Here is an 18,996-nt window from a genome sequence, read left to right as displayed (position 1 = left end):
TTGCATCAAGTATTTGTGCAATGCACTAACAAATTATACTTCGCCCCACTCTAGTTACTGGTCTGTATAGACGACAACAACTTTTTAATGGCATTATTTTCCTGATGAGTTCTTGTATCAAATGGCTGAGTTTCACTGTGAGAGTATATTTAACATAACATGCCAGATATAGTCATTTTCTACAGCTATTTTATGCCATGTACAAGAGCATGGGCTTCTAACTTCTGTGAAACACAGGTACAAAGTACCAAATTTTATTATAAACTCAGGGGAAGCATTTTACTCAGGAAAAAAGATGCTGCTTGAGTAAGTGACTCTAATTGAAGTTTACGAATATCCTAACTAGACTGCTATTTGAAATAGTCAGGCTGGGTCCTGAAGAAGAGAAAGTCTGCAGGTTTTGCCCTGACCAGTACACCTGTCAGCATGACATAAGCAGGAAGCCAAGGTATCCGATTTCTCATCATAAACTTGCCTGAAACACGCTTCAAGCTGTACTAATTCAAAATTTAAATACCCTTAACAGATCATCTGATAGAACACACCAAACAATGTTCAGTCTATCCTTGTTACAATGCTTGCCTGTGCAAGAATCACAGCAGCATTCCTCAAAACAATAATTCAACTGCTCTTCCAGGTCACATACAAAATGGTTGTACTGCTTAGAAAAGCAGTTGTTTTAAAGCATGTCCTGAGGCACAGGGAGCCAAGTAGTGCCCGTACGGCCTCCTCTCACTCATCCTAAACCAATGAAATACTTCAATTGAAAAGCTGGAGAACTTCAGCAGACCTCCAGTATCAGTTAAAGATCACATTAGCCATGTCCTTTGAAGTTGATTTCTACCCGTATCTGACAGTTTGGCACTGTTTATAAAAAAGACCACCTGGATACTCAAAAGCCAGTCAAAATCTATGCCTTTTTAATTTACTTTAACAACATTGGGTCAATGAAAACATCCAAAGGGGTGAAATCCTATTTTTCCCCATTCGCTCCATAGTCTTTTATGGGGAGCATGCTAACACTACATGTTCTAAGGATTACACAGGTTGAAAAGATACTCCCTGAAGTACTATCATAGGCTAACTAGTAATGAATGAACTTGAATACAATGAATAGTACCAGGATCCTACAAGCAATTTCACACCATTCATGTTAATGGGTCATTTGTGTATGTCTTACACACAAAATCCTGGAAACCATTTCCAGGCACATGAAGAACACAAAGGTAATCACGAGCAGTCAGCACGGATTCACCAAGGGGCTGTCATGTTTGACTACCCTGATAACCTCCTACGATGAAAGGACTGGCTGGGTAGATGAGGGGAGAGCAGTGGTTATTGTCAGCCTGGACTTCATGAGGACTTTCAACACCATCTCCCGTAAGATCCTCACAGACAAGCGGCTGATATATGAGTAGACAGTGAGGTGGATTGAAAAGTGGCTGAATGAACGGGCCCAGAAGGTGATCAAAAGCACAAAGTCTAGTTGGAGGCCAGTAACTAGCAGTGTACCCCAGGGTGCAATACTGAGTCCAGAACCAGCACCTCTCATAGGAGGAAATGCTGAGACTGTTCAGCCTGGAGAAGGCTCGGGAGGATCTCATCAATGCACACAAATACCTCAAGGGAGGGTGCAGAGCGGACGGAGACGAGCTCTTTTCAGTGGCAGGACAAGAGGCAATGGACACAAACTGGGACACAGGAGGCTCCCTCTGAAGATGAGGAAGCACTTCTGTGCTGTGCGGGTGACCAAACACTGGCACAGGTTGCCCAGAGAGGTTGTGGGGTCTCCCTCCTTGGAGATCTTCAAAAGCTGCCTGGACATTGTTCTGGGCAAGTGGCTCTTTGTGGCCAAACCTGAGCAGGAAGTTTGGACCAGATGACCTCCAGAAGTCCCTCCCAAACTCAACTAATCTGTGATTCTGTGTGGCTTTGGGTTCCTCCTTTCACAAGTTAATGTGACGTGCTAGATGGGGCTGAACTCCTCTACCTCTTCATATCTCTTGGCACAACATGACAACTGTTTAGGTGCATAGATGTATTAAAAAAAAAAAAAAGCAAAAATACTTGATGGCACATCACAGGCAAACATGCCTTGCTCTGCATTAGAAATTTAGAGCGTGGATTCACAGACTTCAGTTTTAAAACCATCTCAGCTGTAGAGCTGGAGCACATTTCAAAGTTCTGGAAACAACAGTGAGAACATGCTCCTTTCAAGTATATTTCCATTGTCCACAGAGAAGGTAATGTCAGCAAATCCCCATTACTGCAGGACAAAAAGCCTGTAGCAACAGCTCTCAGCTGGGGTCAGAGGGCATTTAAAATAGTACCTATTCATTTCTCCCTTTTTGTCCTCATGCCATCCTCAGTCTGACATTATTTCAGTTGCTAGCTCTTTCTACTTGGGTTGCTTTGCATCTCCTCCAACTCTCCACAACAACAACAAAAAAGGAGGAAGGGGAGAAAAACCTCATTATTATTTTTAGTCTGTGTACATAAGCTCTTGTATTGCAGTCTGCGGCAAAACTCACTAACTCACTAGAGTGCTCCAGTTCCACCTAATTCCTACTCCCCCCTAACTTTCCACTTCCTGGGTTTTCCCTTATTTCCTTGTATTGTTTCTCCTCTAATTATTCACTCTCTCCACTTAGCACTGGTTCATTTGCTTGTGCCTTCCTCCAGCAGCTCCCACCTTCATGTTTCCATACATGTCACGGGCAGCACTTGTCCTTCGACCTTCCCCCAGCTCTCCTTTTCCTATTCTTATCCCATTTCCTAACTAGCTGCCAAAACTTGACCCAAGTTTATTTGGAAAATAAGACAGATTGAGCTGCTTCCCTTCATCTTAGTTTGGCTCTGCACCAGTCATCTGGCTGCCAAACTAAATGGCCTCAAGTCACAGACGCCTAGATAATCAAACCCTCAAAGGCTACAGTACTCCTACAGATGTCTGCGGAGGCTTACCACCCTCTTACAGCCACCACCCTTGGATAGGTGGAGCACTGCAGCATTGCTAAGCTAACACGTGGAGAAAGGGATCTTGAGAAACATACACAAAGAGGCTGCTCTGTGACATGCTTCCAGTCACACCTCCCTCCCCTGAAACCAAGTGGAGAACACGCACAGGCTGAGGTAGCTGGCTCCCCACTGCCCTCGCCATTTAGGAAGGAGCTCCTTCCGAGCCCGGGGATTCTGAACACCGACTGAAATAAAGCCCCGCTGCCAACCCCTCCATCTCTCAAACAGGCTGCTAGTGCCACACAAAGCCCTCAAGATTTTTTTATTAGATGCTGTAGAAAATGTCCCTTGTCGTTTCACAGGTGAATTCCTCAAGTTCTTTCACAACTTCATTTAATCTGCATCTGCTGTAGCGATGCTTGAAGTGTTTCTAGTAAGCATTTTATTTTTTGGTCTTCCTACTTCTCAATGGAAAATTTGTTTCCAGATTTTAATGATAGTTTCCAGTTTCTCAAGTTGTATAGTTTACTGCATAGGAAGAGGAACAAGGGGTAAAGTTTCCAAAAACACTGAGGTCATGCCTTGTGAACAGTGACTACACATAGATACTGACTTACTTCTGTAGCATATGACAACCTTTAACACTACCAAAATGAAACTTCAAGGTAGAGAAACAGCAACAGCTACAGAACCCAACAAAACCTTGCAGAAAAGATTTCTTTGTGAGAACTTGGGGAGGGAATGACAATCAAAGCATGCCTTTGTTGCCATTTGTTACCAAAGTCTTAACTTTTCTTTTCCTCTTTTTAATATGAATTTTGTGTGATTTGCTGGGCAAGGGATTGGGATAGGGGAGGATGTCACCTTCAGCTGACTGCTATTTTCTTTTGCAAACTAGCTCATACAGCTATTTAAAGCTATATATTCTACAAATAGTGTACCAAACATACACCTCCCAAAAAATTCTTCTCTGTTGGTGGTCGTAACACCCAGGCATAGGTTAAATACGTGGACTACAAACAATAGCCGAGAGACTTCACTGTCATCTTCAATAACACAAAAGAACATGACTGATGGGCACAGTTGTAAGCACATGGAGTGACCATAACAATCCACAGAAGGACTCAGCTGCATTTTAGCCTTTACTAGAAAGGGAAAATGAAAGATATTGTTGGACTGGGGATTGGACAAAAGCATCACGGCTACTAATACATGCTACAGTCACCACCCATTCAGAATTGATACTAAAGAAAACATAATTCCTTCATGCAACAGACAAACAATAGGGTTATCCAGCAAATGCACATGCCATATTCAATAATATAGGCCAAGGTTTTGGAGCGAACAGACTGCAGCTGTGAGCTGCACAAAAGGGAGACTGACAAGGCAGGAAAGAACTTGCAGAACTAGTATTTGGGGAGTGGGGGCAGGGTGGAAGAATCAAAAAGGGAGACCCTTCAGATAAAACCTTTAAAGGGGCAAACAGGTTCTCTGCTGTTTGCTTCTTGCTATATATTCCAGGAAAAAAAAAAAAAAGCTTTTTTTTTTTTGGTAAATAAATGTTACTGCAAAGAATTCATCACTTTATTCACTACTCAACTATCTATATTATACTACTAACTATAACTATATCCTATCAACTGTAGGATATTTTTTTCTGTTATTTCTTCATGAACAAGTAATAACAGCTTAGATTTATCTAATCAAATCAAAACTATAAATAAACAAGAACAATGATGTTACACACACAAATTTATAAAGACCCTCGTTTAGGTCACCAGCAAAAACCAGTTCCAGTCAGGTCCATCTGTCCTGCTGCAAAATCTTAAGATATTAAATACAGCACTATGGAACAGTTAGCTCAAACCTAATCAAGACTCCTACCTCCACAATGCTTTTCAGGTCCTGCACGTACATCCTCTCTGTCTCCAGGATCTCCTGGACAACTCTGTCTACGTAGAGGAGCTTCGGACTGGTGGGCTCTGTCACCAGGGACATTGCACAGTTTTTGCTCACTCCCTTTGGTTCTGTTTTCCTAGGCATGCTGAGCTTTTTTTCCAGGCTCTCCTCAGGATCCTCTTGCTCCGCAGGGGTGTTTTTGCATGGCTTGTTGCTGGAAAATCGTCTGGCTGGGACTAGTTCTAGCTTGATGGCACCCGTTTCTTTATCCTGGTTAAACAGGCCCAAGTGGCTGTTGGAAACTAAGGTCATCCTGCTTCCAAAGGAACAGTGGCTGTCTCTGGAGGAAGCAGAAGAGGAAGTGGAGCTAAAGCTGACGGGACGGTCACTGTCTGACAGGTCCATGGTTTTTTTTTCACAGCAGCGGAAAGATCTGCTCTCCTGGTGCAAATCTTCCCCTTTTGTCTTGGAGTCAAGGGCCTCCGTCACAGCTGGTAAAACATCAAGAGGTAAGTGGAAGTCATCTAAAAAATAAACAGAACGAGTGGTCTTACTGTTGGTGCTCCATGTAACTTAACAGTTGGTAATAGACATTTTTACAGCTTTGCACACAATTGAGACAAACCTATTTTTTCCACAAGACAACCAGAACAACATAATTTGGGGATCACATTTTTAGGTGGTGGGGATCCCCCATGGGAGGCTACTAAATAGGCATTGCATGATTCCAGTTTGTGTATATACTTCTGGCACATCCTTTCTTGGCCCTACATGCTATGGTGCTGGACTTAGTGATAGCACATGCACCATCCAGGCTCAGCAGAGGAGAGAAATAAGACTCAAACACTTTCCCTAAGGTTAAAAAAACTCTATTGGGAAGAGACCTTGCTACCCCCGAGCTGTCAGTTGACCATGGCTTGGAGGCTTTGGAAAACTCAAGGGTTGTGTCAGTGATACCAGACAGTATCTTCCATTTTGAACACTGCAAGGCCAACACGGGCAAGCAGAAACAGAAAGCAGTTGGTTATCAATTACCAGCTCTGCAGCTTGTACAAAAACACTAAAACCAGAATGATTTCCCAATGAAAATAACATAGCTTCTGAAAAAAAGAACTCCCATAGGAAACAGTGCTGCCAAATAATTCTGTTTTCTACTGGGAAAATAAGTTTTTCTGAATCTGTACAGCTCAAGCCAGAATATTACCCCTTGTTGAACTGACCCAAAGCTGTTTTTCATATCAGTGCAATAACAAAGTCAGATGTCTGTCTTCCTGTTGGCACATCAAATCTACTTTCTTTTTATTGACCGTATGCCCTGAAGGACATGGTCCATGATGTAGTGCAGATTTCTCTCTGGACAAGTTGTGTGCCGTGCAGCAATGAGAACCTGTAAAAGCAGCTGCAGATATATTGAATACTTCAATGTTTCATTTCAGTAAGCAGTGTCCACACAAAAAAACGTGTCTCAGACTCAGAGAAACTCAGTATGTCAGTATTGTGAAAAAAAAAACTTATGACAATTTTAAAAGAGAAGCAATACTGAAGCTACCTACACAGTGTGTAACTCAGTCCTTATTTTACACCAGTAACAACCTAATTTTTCAAAAATCATTCTGGTGACTAGAATTCCAGAGGGTGGTTTCAGTAAAGAAACCATAAAGCCTTTAAAATGGCAAATTAAACTCACCTAACCTTTAAGGTGGCCCTTCTTAAACTAAAGCAGACTGGTTATGAAATTACAAGGAAAAACCGCCCCCACACTGATCGGGGCCGGGGGGGGAGGGGATTTTATTCAGAACAGGAAAAAAAACACTACTTTTTATTTAAAAAATAAAAAATAGAAGAAATCAGAAGTAAACAGACAAAAAAAAATCCCAGAAAAGAATGTTTGCTTTATTTGGCCTATCTTGAATGCATACGATTTGATTTGTGCATGAGTAATTAATACTACCATTTTTCAGTGATGATGATATTAGCTTTTTGTTACGGAAAGGTATTGCCCTTAAGGTAACACATGGAATTAACAGAGAGTAATTTGCTCATTATATGGGGCAGAAATTGACCCTTAGACTAAAATCTGATCTGGCACCTCTGTCTCCCTGGTTTTATCTTAAAGTCTGAAAAACTACAGCCCTACTTTATGCCATGTTCGTTCATTTTTGCAACACAGGATCGTATTTTCTTCCTCTTCTTGAATTAAGCAAATAAAGTATAAACTCCAAAATAAAATATAACGCAAAAATCTGGAAAGTGTTTTAAACTGAAGAATGCAGTGAAGTTCTCTTGTTTCAAAATCAGTATGGACAAAGATGTTTGCCTTCCTATTGCTTGTGATAAGAAAGTATGCATTTTTGATAAGAATGTATTATTGTTATCAGCTTTGGATCATTTTTCAAGTTCAGTTAGAAAGCATAATGTTACTGTGCAGATGTAAACCCCCTTGAAAAATGCACAGGATAAACAAGATAACAGGGATGCCCTTCCGCTAACTTACTCCAAGATATTTTAACTAAAATTACACAACAAAGAAACACCTGATTAGCCACGTTTAGGGGGAAAATAAAGGGTTCCTGTTACATTCCATCGCTCCATGCTCTTTTCTTCCTGTTTCACTGATATGTTGTCTGCCTCCCAGATAACCTGAAGGCATTAATATATAATATTTGCTTCACAAACACCATAAGACTCATTAATACAAAAACCAAACAAAACACAGTTCAGGTCAATGAAACTGAAATCAGAATAAAAGTAGTTTTTCCATAAAACATGCTCATAAAAAGAAACATGGGGAGATTTTAACACACCCTAAACAAAGCAACAACAACAAAAACTATTTATTTCCTTGTTTAATGACAATGCCATTGCTTATTAAAAACTAACAACAAGGATCAGTTGCAGCAGTTAAACTGTGCTTGCTCAAACACCTGCATTCTCCCTGACCCTGGCAAGCCCCAGGTCCCTGCTAGGCACAGCTATTTAATTGCTCGCAACACATTTGACTCAAGTTCCTCCGTTTTCAGACAAATTCCTGCACATTTCTGTATAAATTACAAAAAGCAAGCTATTTGCTACTTGAGAATCTTCATCTGCTTTGTCCTCAGAGCTTCATCCTGCCTACCAGCCTCGAAGTTTCTTTTTACTTCAATTCGTCCTTATTCCGGCTGTAAATTGGATGTTTGGCTTCTCTGCGAACAGACTTTGCTCAAATCCTGCCACGTTGTCCCCAAGAGAGGCGTTTTGCCAGGCAGAGCCCAGGCAGAACACATCAGCTCCGAGGAGCGCCAGGCCCTGCTGGAAGCCCACCTCAGGTCACGAAGCTCAGCAGAAAGGCACGCCAAGCCCAACCGGGCATTTCGGCGTGACACTCAACCAGGAAGCAGTCTCCCCTCCTCAGCTTTCAAGCCCTGTAACAAACACTGCACACCCTGCTAGTGTCAGTCAGAGCTGAGGGACGGGCCCTGGCTCAGCTTAGCCCTGAATTTCCATCTGAGCTACAGGTACCTGTTACAAAGCCACAGCCCTTCCCAACAACACAGCATCTGAACATCTTCCAAGGTTTCACAAGTTTATCTTCAGAAACGCCTCTGAGGCTAGGTGGAATTACCCCTGTTGTTGAAACCAGGTTCCGAGAGTTGAGATGATTTCTCCAGTCACAACCCCATCAGAAAATGCAGAAACTGAATCCCGTTCGTTGCTGCGGTCCCATGCCCATCCTTCTCTTTGTCAGGGTTTGAATTTGGCTTTTCAGACCTCTGGTACAGCTTTAACGTAAAATAACTTCACTCTTCTGCCAACTGCCTGAATTCTGCACATCCTGCCTGGTGAAAACCTCACAGATAAATTAATGCAGGGGTAACCGCCTCCCCCAAAACTGGTCTCTACGTTTCGCAGCTGAGACAGCTGCCCTCTACTGCCTGTGCCTTTGAAAACACTGTAACCTCTTACAAATTTCTCTCTGATACAAACTCATCATTACAAAAAGCAAATTCACCTCCCAGATACCCCGAAGGACTGATTTATAAGGCTCTACAGCCCCCCCACACCCCTTTTCCTCCCCAGTTTCACAGCATCACCCCCAGCAGCCAGCTGCATTGGGCTGCAGACAGGTTGTGCAGCTCCAGCTAGCGGCACATCTCCTGCGAAGGACACGCTCTGAGCAGGGCTTGTGCTCCCTGACCCACATCTGGCCGGGTCACCGCGTTTTTGTCTGGCGTTCCTTTGTCTACTGGGCCTTTTCAACGACGAGCCAAACTAATATTGAGAACTTTTGTGAGTTGTGAATAACGGTATTTAACTCAGTCTGGGGAGAAAAAAAAATCTTAAATTTGCATACTTTAATTAACGAATAACAGTAATGACTTGTTAGTTCAGCACTGAAAGGAGGATAATTGCACATTTGTCCGGACTCACAAGGCAACACGCTCCCCGAACAAGGTCGTTTCTTGTTTGTGCCTTTGCATGAATCCAGCTAGCCTTCCCCCAGCCCTGCAGACCTCCCCGCTCCCCTCCGTCCCCTGCACCCCACTGACAGACAGACAGACACACACACACACACAGTGCATGCTGGCATGGCACGACCCCAAAGCTCTCCCAAGAAAGAACCACAACTTGTGCCTGTCCTACAGTGGTGCAGGGGCAAGAAACACAGCATTTCACCCCAACAGGCAACTGCAGTAGTAGTTTCAACATTGAAGCCACATGCAAAACAAATCTTTCAGCTTATCTAATGCTTTCAGCATGCGATCATAAACAAATGCTCAGCGAAACATGCAAACCTCTTCTATCACTTGCTTTTCTTTAACATGCACCTCTTGCCTGTAACTACAGTCAGAGTAATGATAAATGGTTTTCCATTATCTCTACAGCCTTGGCTACTCTAGGACATTAGCATACAATGTAAGATAAAGCACTCTAAGTCAATTTTGTATTTAAATACAAAGATCCCCAAGCCTTGTCTAAATATAGGTGTTTATTCCTCCACGTTGTTTACTGCATATGACATCTTAAGATACAGTGCATGACTAAGAACTCACAAGTCAATTTATATTCATAATTAGTATTGTTGTTGCCTTTCTCCCGGCATGAAAAAGAGCACCAAAGATGTTATCTGCAAAGTCAACATTACCAGAAATTACAGGCTTCACATCCTCTGGAAGTTCAGCTAAATAAAAGTGATGAGACTACAAGAATCCTTTCCTGTATTTTCTTTGAAATAGCTGCTTATTTCAAAGAAACCATTTATATTTTAGACACAATTAAGCAGGACTGTTTACAGCAATTTCTACAGTTAGTATCAAGTTCAAATGCAGCAGTGCAATTTAGAAACATAAATGTTATACATCTGCCTGAGAAAGATTAAAATACATTCACTACAATGATCCCAACACGATCTTAAGCACACTCCCCATATCCTCTCTGCACTGAATACTACACAAGTGAAGGTCAGCAGATTACTAGTTACTAACTTCTGAATATGAACATGTCACTTCTAAAACTAATACCCTCTGTGAACAAAGCCACATTAGAGAGTTAACAATATTTGCAGGATGAGATCTCTAGAGATTATGAATTCAGTATGAACTGTCACGAACGATACATTGCCAAGTACTTTAACTGAACTTTGAGCAACAGAAATCCCATTTATTAGCAATCTTACAAGAAGGAAAAAAAAGTCATCAGCTAATACGTCTCCGTCTGTCAAGCCGCCCTCCCCACCATGCAACACTCAGAGCAGAATAGCCTCTGTCAGAACCAAGCCTGCTAATGCCCGAGAACATTATTGCAAGGGAAAATCCTCTGCGACAGTATCTCACCACTGAGGAATGTCTCTGGCTCCCCGCACAGAGAACGAACAAGTCCTCTCTATTTTTCAAATCCTCTCGGAACAACCCACGACCTACCTGTGCAGCAGGGAGTAAATGCACGCTCTGCCTTCAGCTGTTCCCGAATTACCTCACCGGGCACTCAGGTAAAATGAGAAGCTCTTACTAGTCCGTACAGCTCCTTCGCCAGAAATATTGCATGAGTCAGCTTTTATCTATCAAAACCCTAAACACAAAGGCTTTACAGAAACCTGATTCACAACTTTCTCACTGCCTTTTTCCCAGTGCACCGAGAGTCTTCAGCATCGCTAAGAGCCTTAAATGAAACATTACATCATTCGATTCAGGGACAGGACAATGGGCATCGCTGTGGGTAACTTTGAAACGCACACTTCACTGAGCAACACCCAGTAACTTCCATTTTTCCGGGCACAAAGCTGTAAAAATAGCGAATAGAGCCCATGCTTCCATGGCATTTCTTACGCTTTGACCCCTTGATTCGCCGACAATATTGATAAGCATGCAAAGCAAATAAATAACCTGCTGGCATTGTGAAATTCCTGTATTTATATTAGAAACTCCCATGAACCTGCAACGCTAATTAAAAGGGTTCGTTCTGGACCCTATTCTGCCTTTACATAAACAGGAACAGGCTTTTGCAGCATGTTTGCAAAACTTCAGTGTTTTTTAAAGGGACAGAGGAGAGACTTTCAGAAGAAAATGTGAATGCTGAGCCACCAAATGCTCTGTTGTAAATCACAACGAAGCAAAGTAAAAGAGAAAGGACTTTTGAAGGGAAGGGGACCCATGAGAGGACAAATGAGAGGGATAAGGAAGAAACAGAGAAAAGGAGAAAAATGAGTGTAGAAGGAAGAAAACAAGAGTATGTGGGGAAAGGAAAAGAGATGCAAGCAAGAAAGATGAGACAGACAGAAAGAAGGTTTATCACAAAACCTTGCTTGGTGCCTGCACATCCTGTGGTCCGAGTCACTCCCCAAATCACCAGGCTGGGTAACCAGGAAAAAAAAAAAGTGGATGATGCCTGCCTGAACGTTGATAGCACTGACTTACCTAGGAAAACAAAGAAACTACCAACCCAGAGAGGAACCATTTCTGTGCATCTTGAAACAGGGCTGGGTGCAGTTGCTGTGTGCACGACAGGGGCGAGAGTTTGACAATTCAATTCACCCCCAGTCCTACTCCTCGCAGACAGGTGGGAAAGCTGATGATGGCCCCTCTGCCTGGGAACTCTTCTGGCCCATGGAGGGGGTGGTGGTATCTCCAACTTGGAGCTGGGAGGCAAAGGAAGTCAGAAGAGTTCCCAGCTGCTGGCACCATTTCCCAGGTGTGCTTTCCCAGCTGTGTGCTCAACCCCAACCCACAAAGAGCTACTCTAGTCTTTAAAACCACACTTCACATTCACTCCCTCTCTCCTTACATGCAACATGGCCTCAACTTCATTTTGAGCTTTCCTGAAGAGCATATTCATTGAACAACACCTTGCAGCAGGAGGCTGGGGGTAGAAAAGGGAAGTGAAGACAGCCTTGAGGCCATTCACAGAGCCGTGAAACGCTTTGATCTCAACATCCGGGCTGCCAGGGTGAGGTCCCATTTACCCAGGCTTAAAGATCAGCTGTTTACAACCCATTGCCCCGCTGCCGCCAGAGATCTTTGAGACATGTTCTCTCTCAAATACATTCTCCTGTAGTTTTTGAGGGTTCTTCTAACATACGCATGTTTACGTTTAAAGATATACATGCACACATACACAGGCCCACTTTTTGCAAGACCTTTGGACAGGCCACCATGTATCTGCAAATCCTGAACATATTCACAGGCATAGAAAGTCCAACACCAGCCCCAGAGTCCTCATCACACACACGCACAGACCACAGCACCCGTATACTTGGTCAAATAACCCCAATGTGGCAAACACACAGAACATTTGCTATACTTCAACATTCACACATACTTTGTCAGAAGCCAAAAATTCACTTCCCTGAACCTCTGCTTCCCTCACACGTGGTGCCCACCTTGCCCATGGAGCTTTTAGCACCTCTGAAGGAAGTTTCAGCTAACCCTTGGGCAGATCTGTAGAGCATCAGCGAGATGCAGGGCATCGCTTGATCACTTCTGTGAACTACTGCCCTGTTACACACAAGCAATACCAGCAACAAAGCAAAAATGCTTTGTCATTTGGCAATGACAAACGTCCTGAATTCTGAAGGCTCGAATCAAGCCCAGCAATGGACCAACCAAGAGGCAGCCAGCAACAGAGAGCTTTCCACATTTGCTTCAGTGGGTTAGGTGCAAGCAGAGGCTGCAATGATGCAGCATGAGGTCCAGCCACGGCTCCAAACTCACACAGTGAGCTCCCATGAGCATTACTGTGGGTGCAAAGGAGAGGGAAGCTGAGCAGAGGTCCTTACGCTGTTCTGCTTTGTTCCTTCCTCATATGCATCCACATTTGGCCTTGGCTCTCATCCCCACGTATGTCAGCAGAAGTTTACCCCACACGTGAATATTTCCCAAGGAATTCCCCCCCTGAATCACTTTAAATATGCGTAGCACTGAGATCTGTCAGTGCAGAATACCAGCAACTCAAAGCCTTTTGTTTTTAATGTGCATCACCAATGAAAGAGTACATAGATGTGCCAGAAAAACAATGTTTTTGCCTCACTTCTCCTTATTTTCTATCATTTCATATCTGTTGGATTTGGCTTCTGTTTATCTGCAGTATCTTCCAGGAGCTGGCACTCTGTTCGTTTCTCTGCCCTGTCTCCTCCTCCCTCCCTCTGTCCGCAGAGTGCCACAGACTGCATTATTAATGCATCGAGGATGAAGACTTGAAAAAGGTGACCTGTTTTTGTTTTGGAACAAAGCCTTGATTTTTCTAAACTTAAACATTAAGTGGAGTTTAGAGAGGTTAGGAATGATGTTATACTGTAATTGCCAATTGGCTAAGGATTTACTGAAGAAATAAGTTATTCTCAGCAAAACTGAGGGGAAAAAAAAACACACAACACCATAACTCAACCACAGGGTACATTCAGGCTTAAGGACAAATTGACATCTTCACTGAAAGTGCAATGTAATGTATTAATAACTCTCTGCAATGCAGTAGATATTTGGTCTGCATACAGTGCTGCAGAGACACCTAGAAAAAGGAACAGTCCACCACGTGCTGCTGATGTACTGCAACGCAAATAGGGCATATGGATCCAGTGCTCCATTTATAGACCTTTTAAAAGGATTATTTTCCATCTCCTTGTGAACTTTGGAGGTCTACAAGGAGATGGGAAAAAAAAAGGCCCGTTTATGTAAGTAAATCAGCAAGTAAGATTAAATGAAAACTCAGTGAAGACATGTTGATATGAGCACAAACGTAGGAATAAATACACAGTTCTTATCTCTACCATGGATGATAATGCAATCAAAGCTTTCTTTTCTGTCCGTACTGGTATTTACAGAAAACTAAACAGCGAGTGTCCAATGTGCTGCTGACTGAATTTTTAAGCATTTTCACATTCAAACGTCCGCACCATGACCAGAATGAAAATCCACACATGCTCTTCTTTTTGCACAGCACCACACAGGATCAGGCCTTGCTGCTGCCACAATACTATGCCTCCATCATACACTACATCACTGTAACAGTGTTTGGACATCGGGTCTGTTTTATACTTCTTCCTGGATCAGTCTACTGCTCCCAGCAAACGCCTCATCATGCCAACATACTACTGCTAACTTCATCTAACCAAGCTGAAGTCCACCTTCAAAGCCTGCTGCTACAGCACAAGCACACTGGGGTTCTTGGCTAGTCATCCCTATACAGCACAACGTGCTGGTTGCTTTACCAAGAACATCGTAATGTTTTTAAGATGAAAAATGTTAAATACCTTGTAGTAAGCAAATAAACTTTACAGAGGGATGCACGGTTGCAGTAAAAGAAATGACAGCATCTAGGGATTATTTTTACTAGTCACAGCCAAAAATCTAATTGTGTGACCACAAAAAAGGAATCTCGATACGACTCATCTCTTACAATTTAACACAAACTCATAACTACAATATCTAGCAAAACCGATCAGTTCTTTAAAACTCATTTTAACAGCTTGTTGTTGACTTCTGCCACTAATTTTTTGTTGACTTCTAAACATTTCCATTGAAAATGTCTTAAAAAAAGGCAAACAAATGAATAAAAAAAAGCACATTTTGTAAAAGCCAGATCTTTGAAATAGCTGACCTCCTTAATTCTAAATAAAAGTGAATTTCAGAAACTTTAAAGACTTGGTATTTTCCTTTAAATCCAGCAAAAGGTTTTCTTCAATTTGTTTTTGAATTGAAGACACTTACTGGAACCTCCTCTGCACCTCAGGAAGTTTAGCAACTGGAATTTTGAAACAGAACTGTAATAATAACACTGGACTCATACTAACAGATGTTTGCATTTACAGTAAAATAAAACCTTTCCTTTGGGTTTCCTCTCTTCAACAAAAATAAAAGCTAGAGAAAGAAGCACTCATGTTTATTTCTTGAGGAGAAAAATCCTTACGCTCTGCCCATAACGGCCAGAGTCTACCACAGGCTGGCTCTGCCCTTTCAATTAATCGGTAATTTTCTTTTGCCCACTCTATTAAAATGCAACAACAGGTCTTAATTTTAAGGTGGTATTATAACAGTAAGCAAATAGCTCGTTGAAAACCCTAATTCAATAGGAATGTGTTCAACTTAATAAATGACTGAAACAGATTTTTGCAGCATACAGTAATGCTATTTTAAAATCTTACAGCACTTTAAATGAAAATAAATAAGAACCCAAATAGGCATTCAAGTCCAAAGCAGTAGTGTACCACCGTTCCTCTGACCCTGTTGCTTTCATAGCTAGGAATGGTATTTCACATCAATAAGGTCCAGAACACTAAGATTGCCAAATGACAACAAACTAACTGGTCACAGCAGTAACTCACATTGACGATAATGAGACCTCTCATTGCTATCATATACAAGAGACCTATTTCAGTGCAGTCACATCCAATTTTCTTATTTTCTACTGATGATCCTTTAACATCCAGATCTCTTGTCTACCTTGTTTTGGTCCTCCCCTACCATATTGTCATTAAACTATAAGGTATCTCTGTGAAAGCCACTCCAGCAGGGCCAGGTTTTGATGAAGTGGCTTAACAATACTTTCAGTGTCACTTTAAGGCGATATTGCAGCGTGCTGCTTCCTACTACTTTTTAGGTGCTACTTCATGAAGAGAAGCCATTAACACCAAAATTCCTTTCTCGAACAAGCAATACTTTCCCTAGGACTTCTGTATGCAAGAAGCAAAGCAAGAATTGAGGTGATCTGAGATCGCTGCGGTGTCAGTGTCCCACTGCAGTGCAGCCACTGCACCCACGTACAGATGGTGCTAATGCCTGCAGCATTCACTGACGCATCGGCAGCCAAGATTAGCAGTGCCAACAGTCACACACTTCCGAAGCCACAGGGCAAGAAACAAACAGATTAGAGGCTTGGACTTGTCTAGTGTGAATATTTGGTGCATAATTCACAATGACCGACTCATTGAGTCACAAGACTTTCTCTGCACTTTCTTCTTAATAAAACAATATAATGCTTAATTTGAACCAGAAAGGCAGTCAGTTTATTAAAAGCTACATGTATTACAGAGCCCACATGCCTTCTTCACCAATTCCTACAGAAAAATAAGGACTGGACTTAGAAGTTTGAATTCTCTTACATTCAGAGCTATTTTAATTGATCTTCATTGATCACTGTACAGGGAAGGTCAGTGAAAAGTGGTCTTCAAATTTCTACTGACCATTTGATTTATTATGCAATTTTTTGTCAACTCAGAGGAACAAAACCTTACAAATACAAACAGAAAAGAGCCATAAAATCTCATTTGTAAAAGGGTACCACTACACGTCTTAGAGCAAGATAAGAGAAATTGAAAACATTCATGAAAAGACATCAGATAACTGTCTGCCACCACCCTCCTGCTTGCCTTACTTTTACAGTTACAGTCAGTGCCACCTTGCCTCTCTTTTACCGTCTCAAACACTTTTACCCTGGCCAGTTTTCAGACTGCTGGTAACTCCAGTCAACATCTAAATCTGTCCATGTGGCCCAAACAGCCAGCAGTGGTCAATGCACAATTCAGATTTGCCTTCTCAGTGCTCAAATCAGAGACAGAGAAGAGAGAAACATAGACTCCTACTCAAACCTTCTTAGTGCAGCAAATCAGAATTGTTTTTCTCAGGTTTCTCCTTCACACTGGATCTTTCTTCCAGACAGGGACATTTAATCCCACTGTTTTTCTTGTTGTTTGGGTTTTCCACTTGCTCGTTTTCTGTGAGAAACAAGTAGCAAATCCCTCTATTTAAATATTCAGTTGGGCTCCAAATCAAAATCTCAAATCCAAAACGCGCAGCTCAGGCTTTGAGAAACTTTGCCAGAAAGGTAAATACCATGACCCGGAAACACTGAAGGCAGGAGGCAGAGCATTTGAGCACATATTACAGCAGTGTTGTAACTGCGGAGTTTTCTGAACAAGCCATGCAAGAAAACAATTCCTTTTGTTGCTCTTGTTTTTATAGAGAGCATCAAGTGTTTCTCAACTCCATAGCCCTTACACATGGGAACTGACCAGGTAATTCAGTGTCCAGCCTCATCTTTAGGAGCCATTCTCACTCACAGTCCCTATTTATTTTTTAAAAACCTCACCCAATAAAACATTCATTTTCCTCCAAGATCAAAATGACACCATCAAGCTGTAAATCCTCAGTGAGCTAACTTCTGTCGCATCCAGCAGGACAGGGCTGGTAGGGCAGCCGGGGAGGGCAGGGAGGCTGAGCTCCACACTTCTCCCAGCAGGGCAGGATGCAAGCGGGTCTCCCTGCTCCTGCCTGGCTTTCCATGGGCAAACAAAGCTGCAAGTTCGCTACTGAGTGCTGGGGCACACCACAAGGCTGAGAGGCCACTGCACGGCTATTATTCCGCTACGTTCAGCCTGTTACCACAGCTATTAGCTGGCATTCTCACTTTTCAAATCCCCATCTCTCTGGAAACCCTGACTACCATTATTTTACTACAAAGAGGCACAGGTTGAAAGAGCAGTAGCTGGGCCTTCTCCTACTCTCCCCTTTTTGCGTGGCCTATAATGTATTCCTCACAGAGGAAGGGTTTCAGTAAGGAGCATCTCACTTTTACAGGTATTAAGAAATTATGTAGCTATTAAAATGCTTTATTAACAAAGATTTTGGCAAAAGATTTGTGAAGTTTGTATAATTTTGATCAGTTACAGATGATCAAACATAACTTTTTAGTAAGACTCTTGTACTGAATCAGGGCTTGCAAATAATTTCTTCATTAACTTTATTCAGTGAAAAAGGATGGTGGCTCTCCTCCACATCATTTTTCTTCTTTTACATCAGTTTCTATATACAGCCACAGATGATATCAGTTATAAATGTTTTTGGATGCAGAAACAAGTATCTCACAATCCATTATGCCACAGAAATGGTTACATTCTTCCCCAGGACAAGTTGAGTGAGGAGAGTAAACCAAAACCCTTTTGCAACTGATCAGCATCACTTAACAGAGCACCAAAAGATATTAAAATATCCACTCCAATTTTTTCAATGAATACATGTTCTTTAAAATCTAAACTAAAGGACGTGAAACATTTTAAACTATGCACAAATCCTGCCAATTACAAGTTAATTGCAAAATAGTTCAAAGCTTAGAAAAACAATCTGGGGGAAACATTCCCCTCCAATGAAATCAGAGCAAAATTCTTTGAAAACAATGTCAAAGGCTGAAGGCCTGAGCACCAAACAATGAGAGTCAAACTGACTGCAGTCGTACTGCTGCCTTTCACAGGGCAGTAGTTGTAGCTGACTGCAGCTCAGAAAAATGCAACACAAAAAACTGGATGAGCTCCATGGCTAACCTGTGATGTTCACATGTACGTTGATGGATGGAGGGGAAGTTCCCAAGTTGGTCTCCACTGGTAGGAGATCTCAATGGCAGAGTTAGAGAGACGGTGGAGTCACAGCTACTAAAAGTACCTTTTAACAAGCACAGCCCACTTCTATTGGAATTACCAAGAAGCAGCTCCAACATCAGTGTCCCCCTGTGCCCTTTAAGGCGCAACAACATAAATCCATTTTTAGGACTCGAAAACAGACATTGACACAAACTGTGTTCCTAAAGTATGACATCTTGCTCACCAGAAGACTGTGCAAACTCTAAGCTAGTTTAGTCACAACATTAAATGTATGCTTATTTTGCTATATATGTTTTATT

General features: G+C 42.1%; 1 protein-coding gene across 15 annotated transcripts in view; it reads right to left on the bottom strand.

Moving 5' to 3' along the window:
* PLEKHG1 (pleckstrin homology and RhoGEF domain containing G1) overlaps window positions 1-18,996 on the bottom strand; it is a 161,149-nt gene that overhangs the window by 47,598 nt on the left and 94,555 nt on the right. For 14 of the 15 annotated variants that reach the window (XM_080587981.1, XM_080587973.1, XM_080587974.1 and 11 more), the window contains one exon: window positions 4,843-5,381. In XM_080587981.1, the coding sequence (XP_080444107.1) occupies window positions 4,843-5,381 (539 nt within the window). Of the gene's footprint in view, window positions 1-4,842; window positions 5,382-10,757; window positions 11,295-18,996 lie in introns of those variants that run through there. The other variant, XM_080587979.1, reaches the window with a different exon arrangement.

Source organism: Anser brachyrhynchus (assembly GCF_964034855.1).
Source record: "Anser brachyrhynchus genome assembly, chromosome: 3".
Taxonomy (NCBI): Eukaryota; Metazoa; Chordata; class Aves; order Anseriformes; family Anatidae; genus Anser; species Anser brachyrhynchus.
The sequence above is the reverse complement of the archived record's forward strand: the minus strand, read 5'-3'. Positions and strand labels throughout refer to the sequence as shown.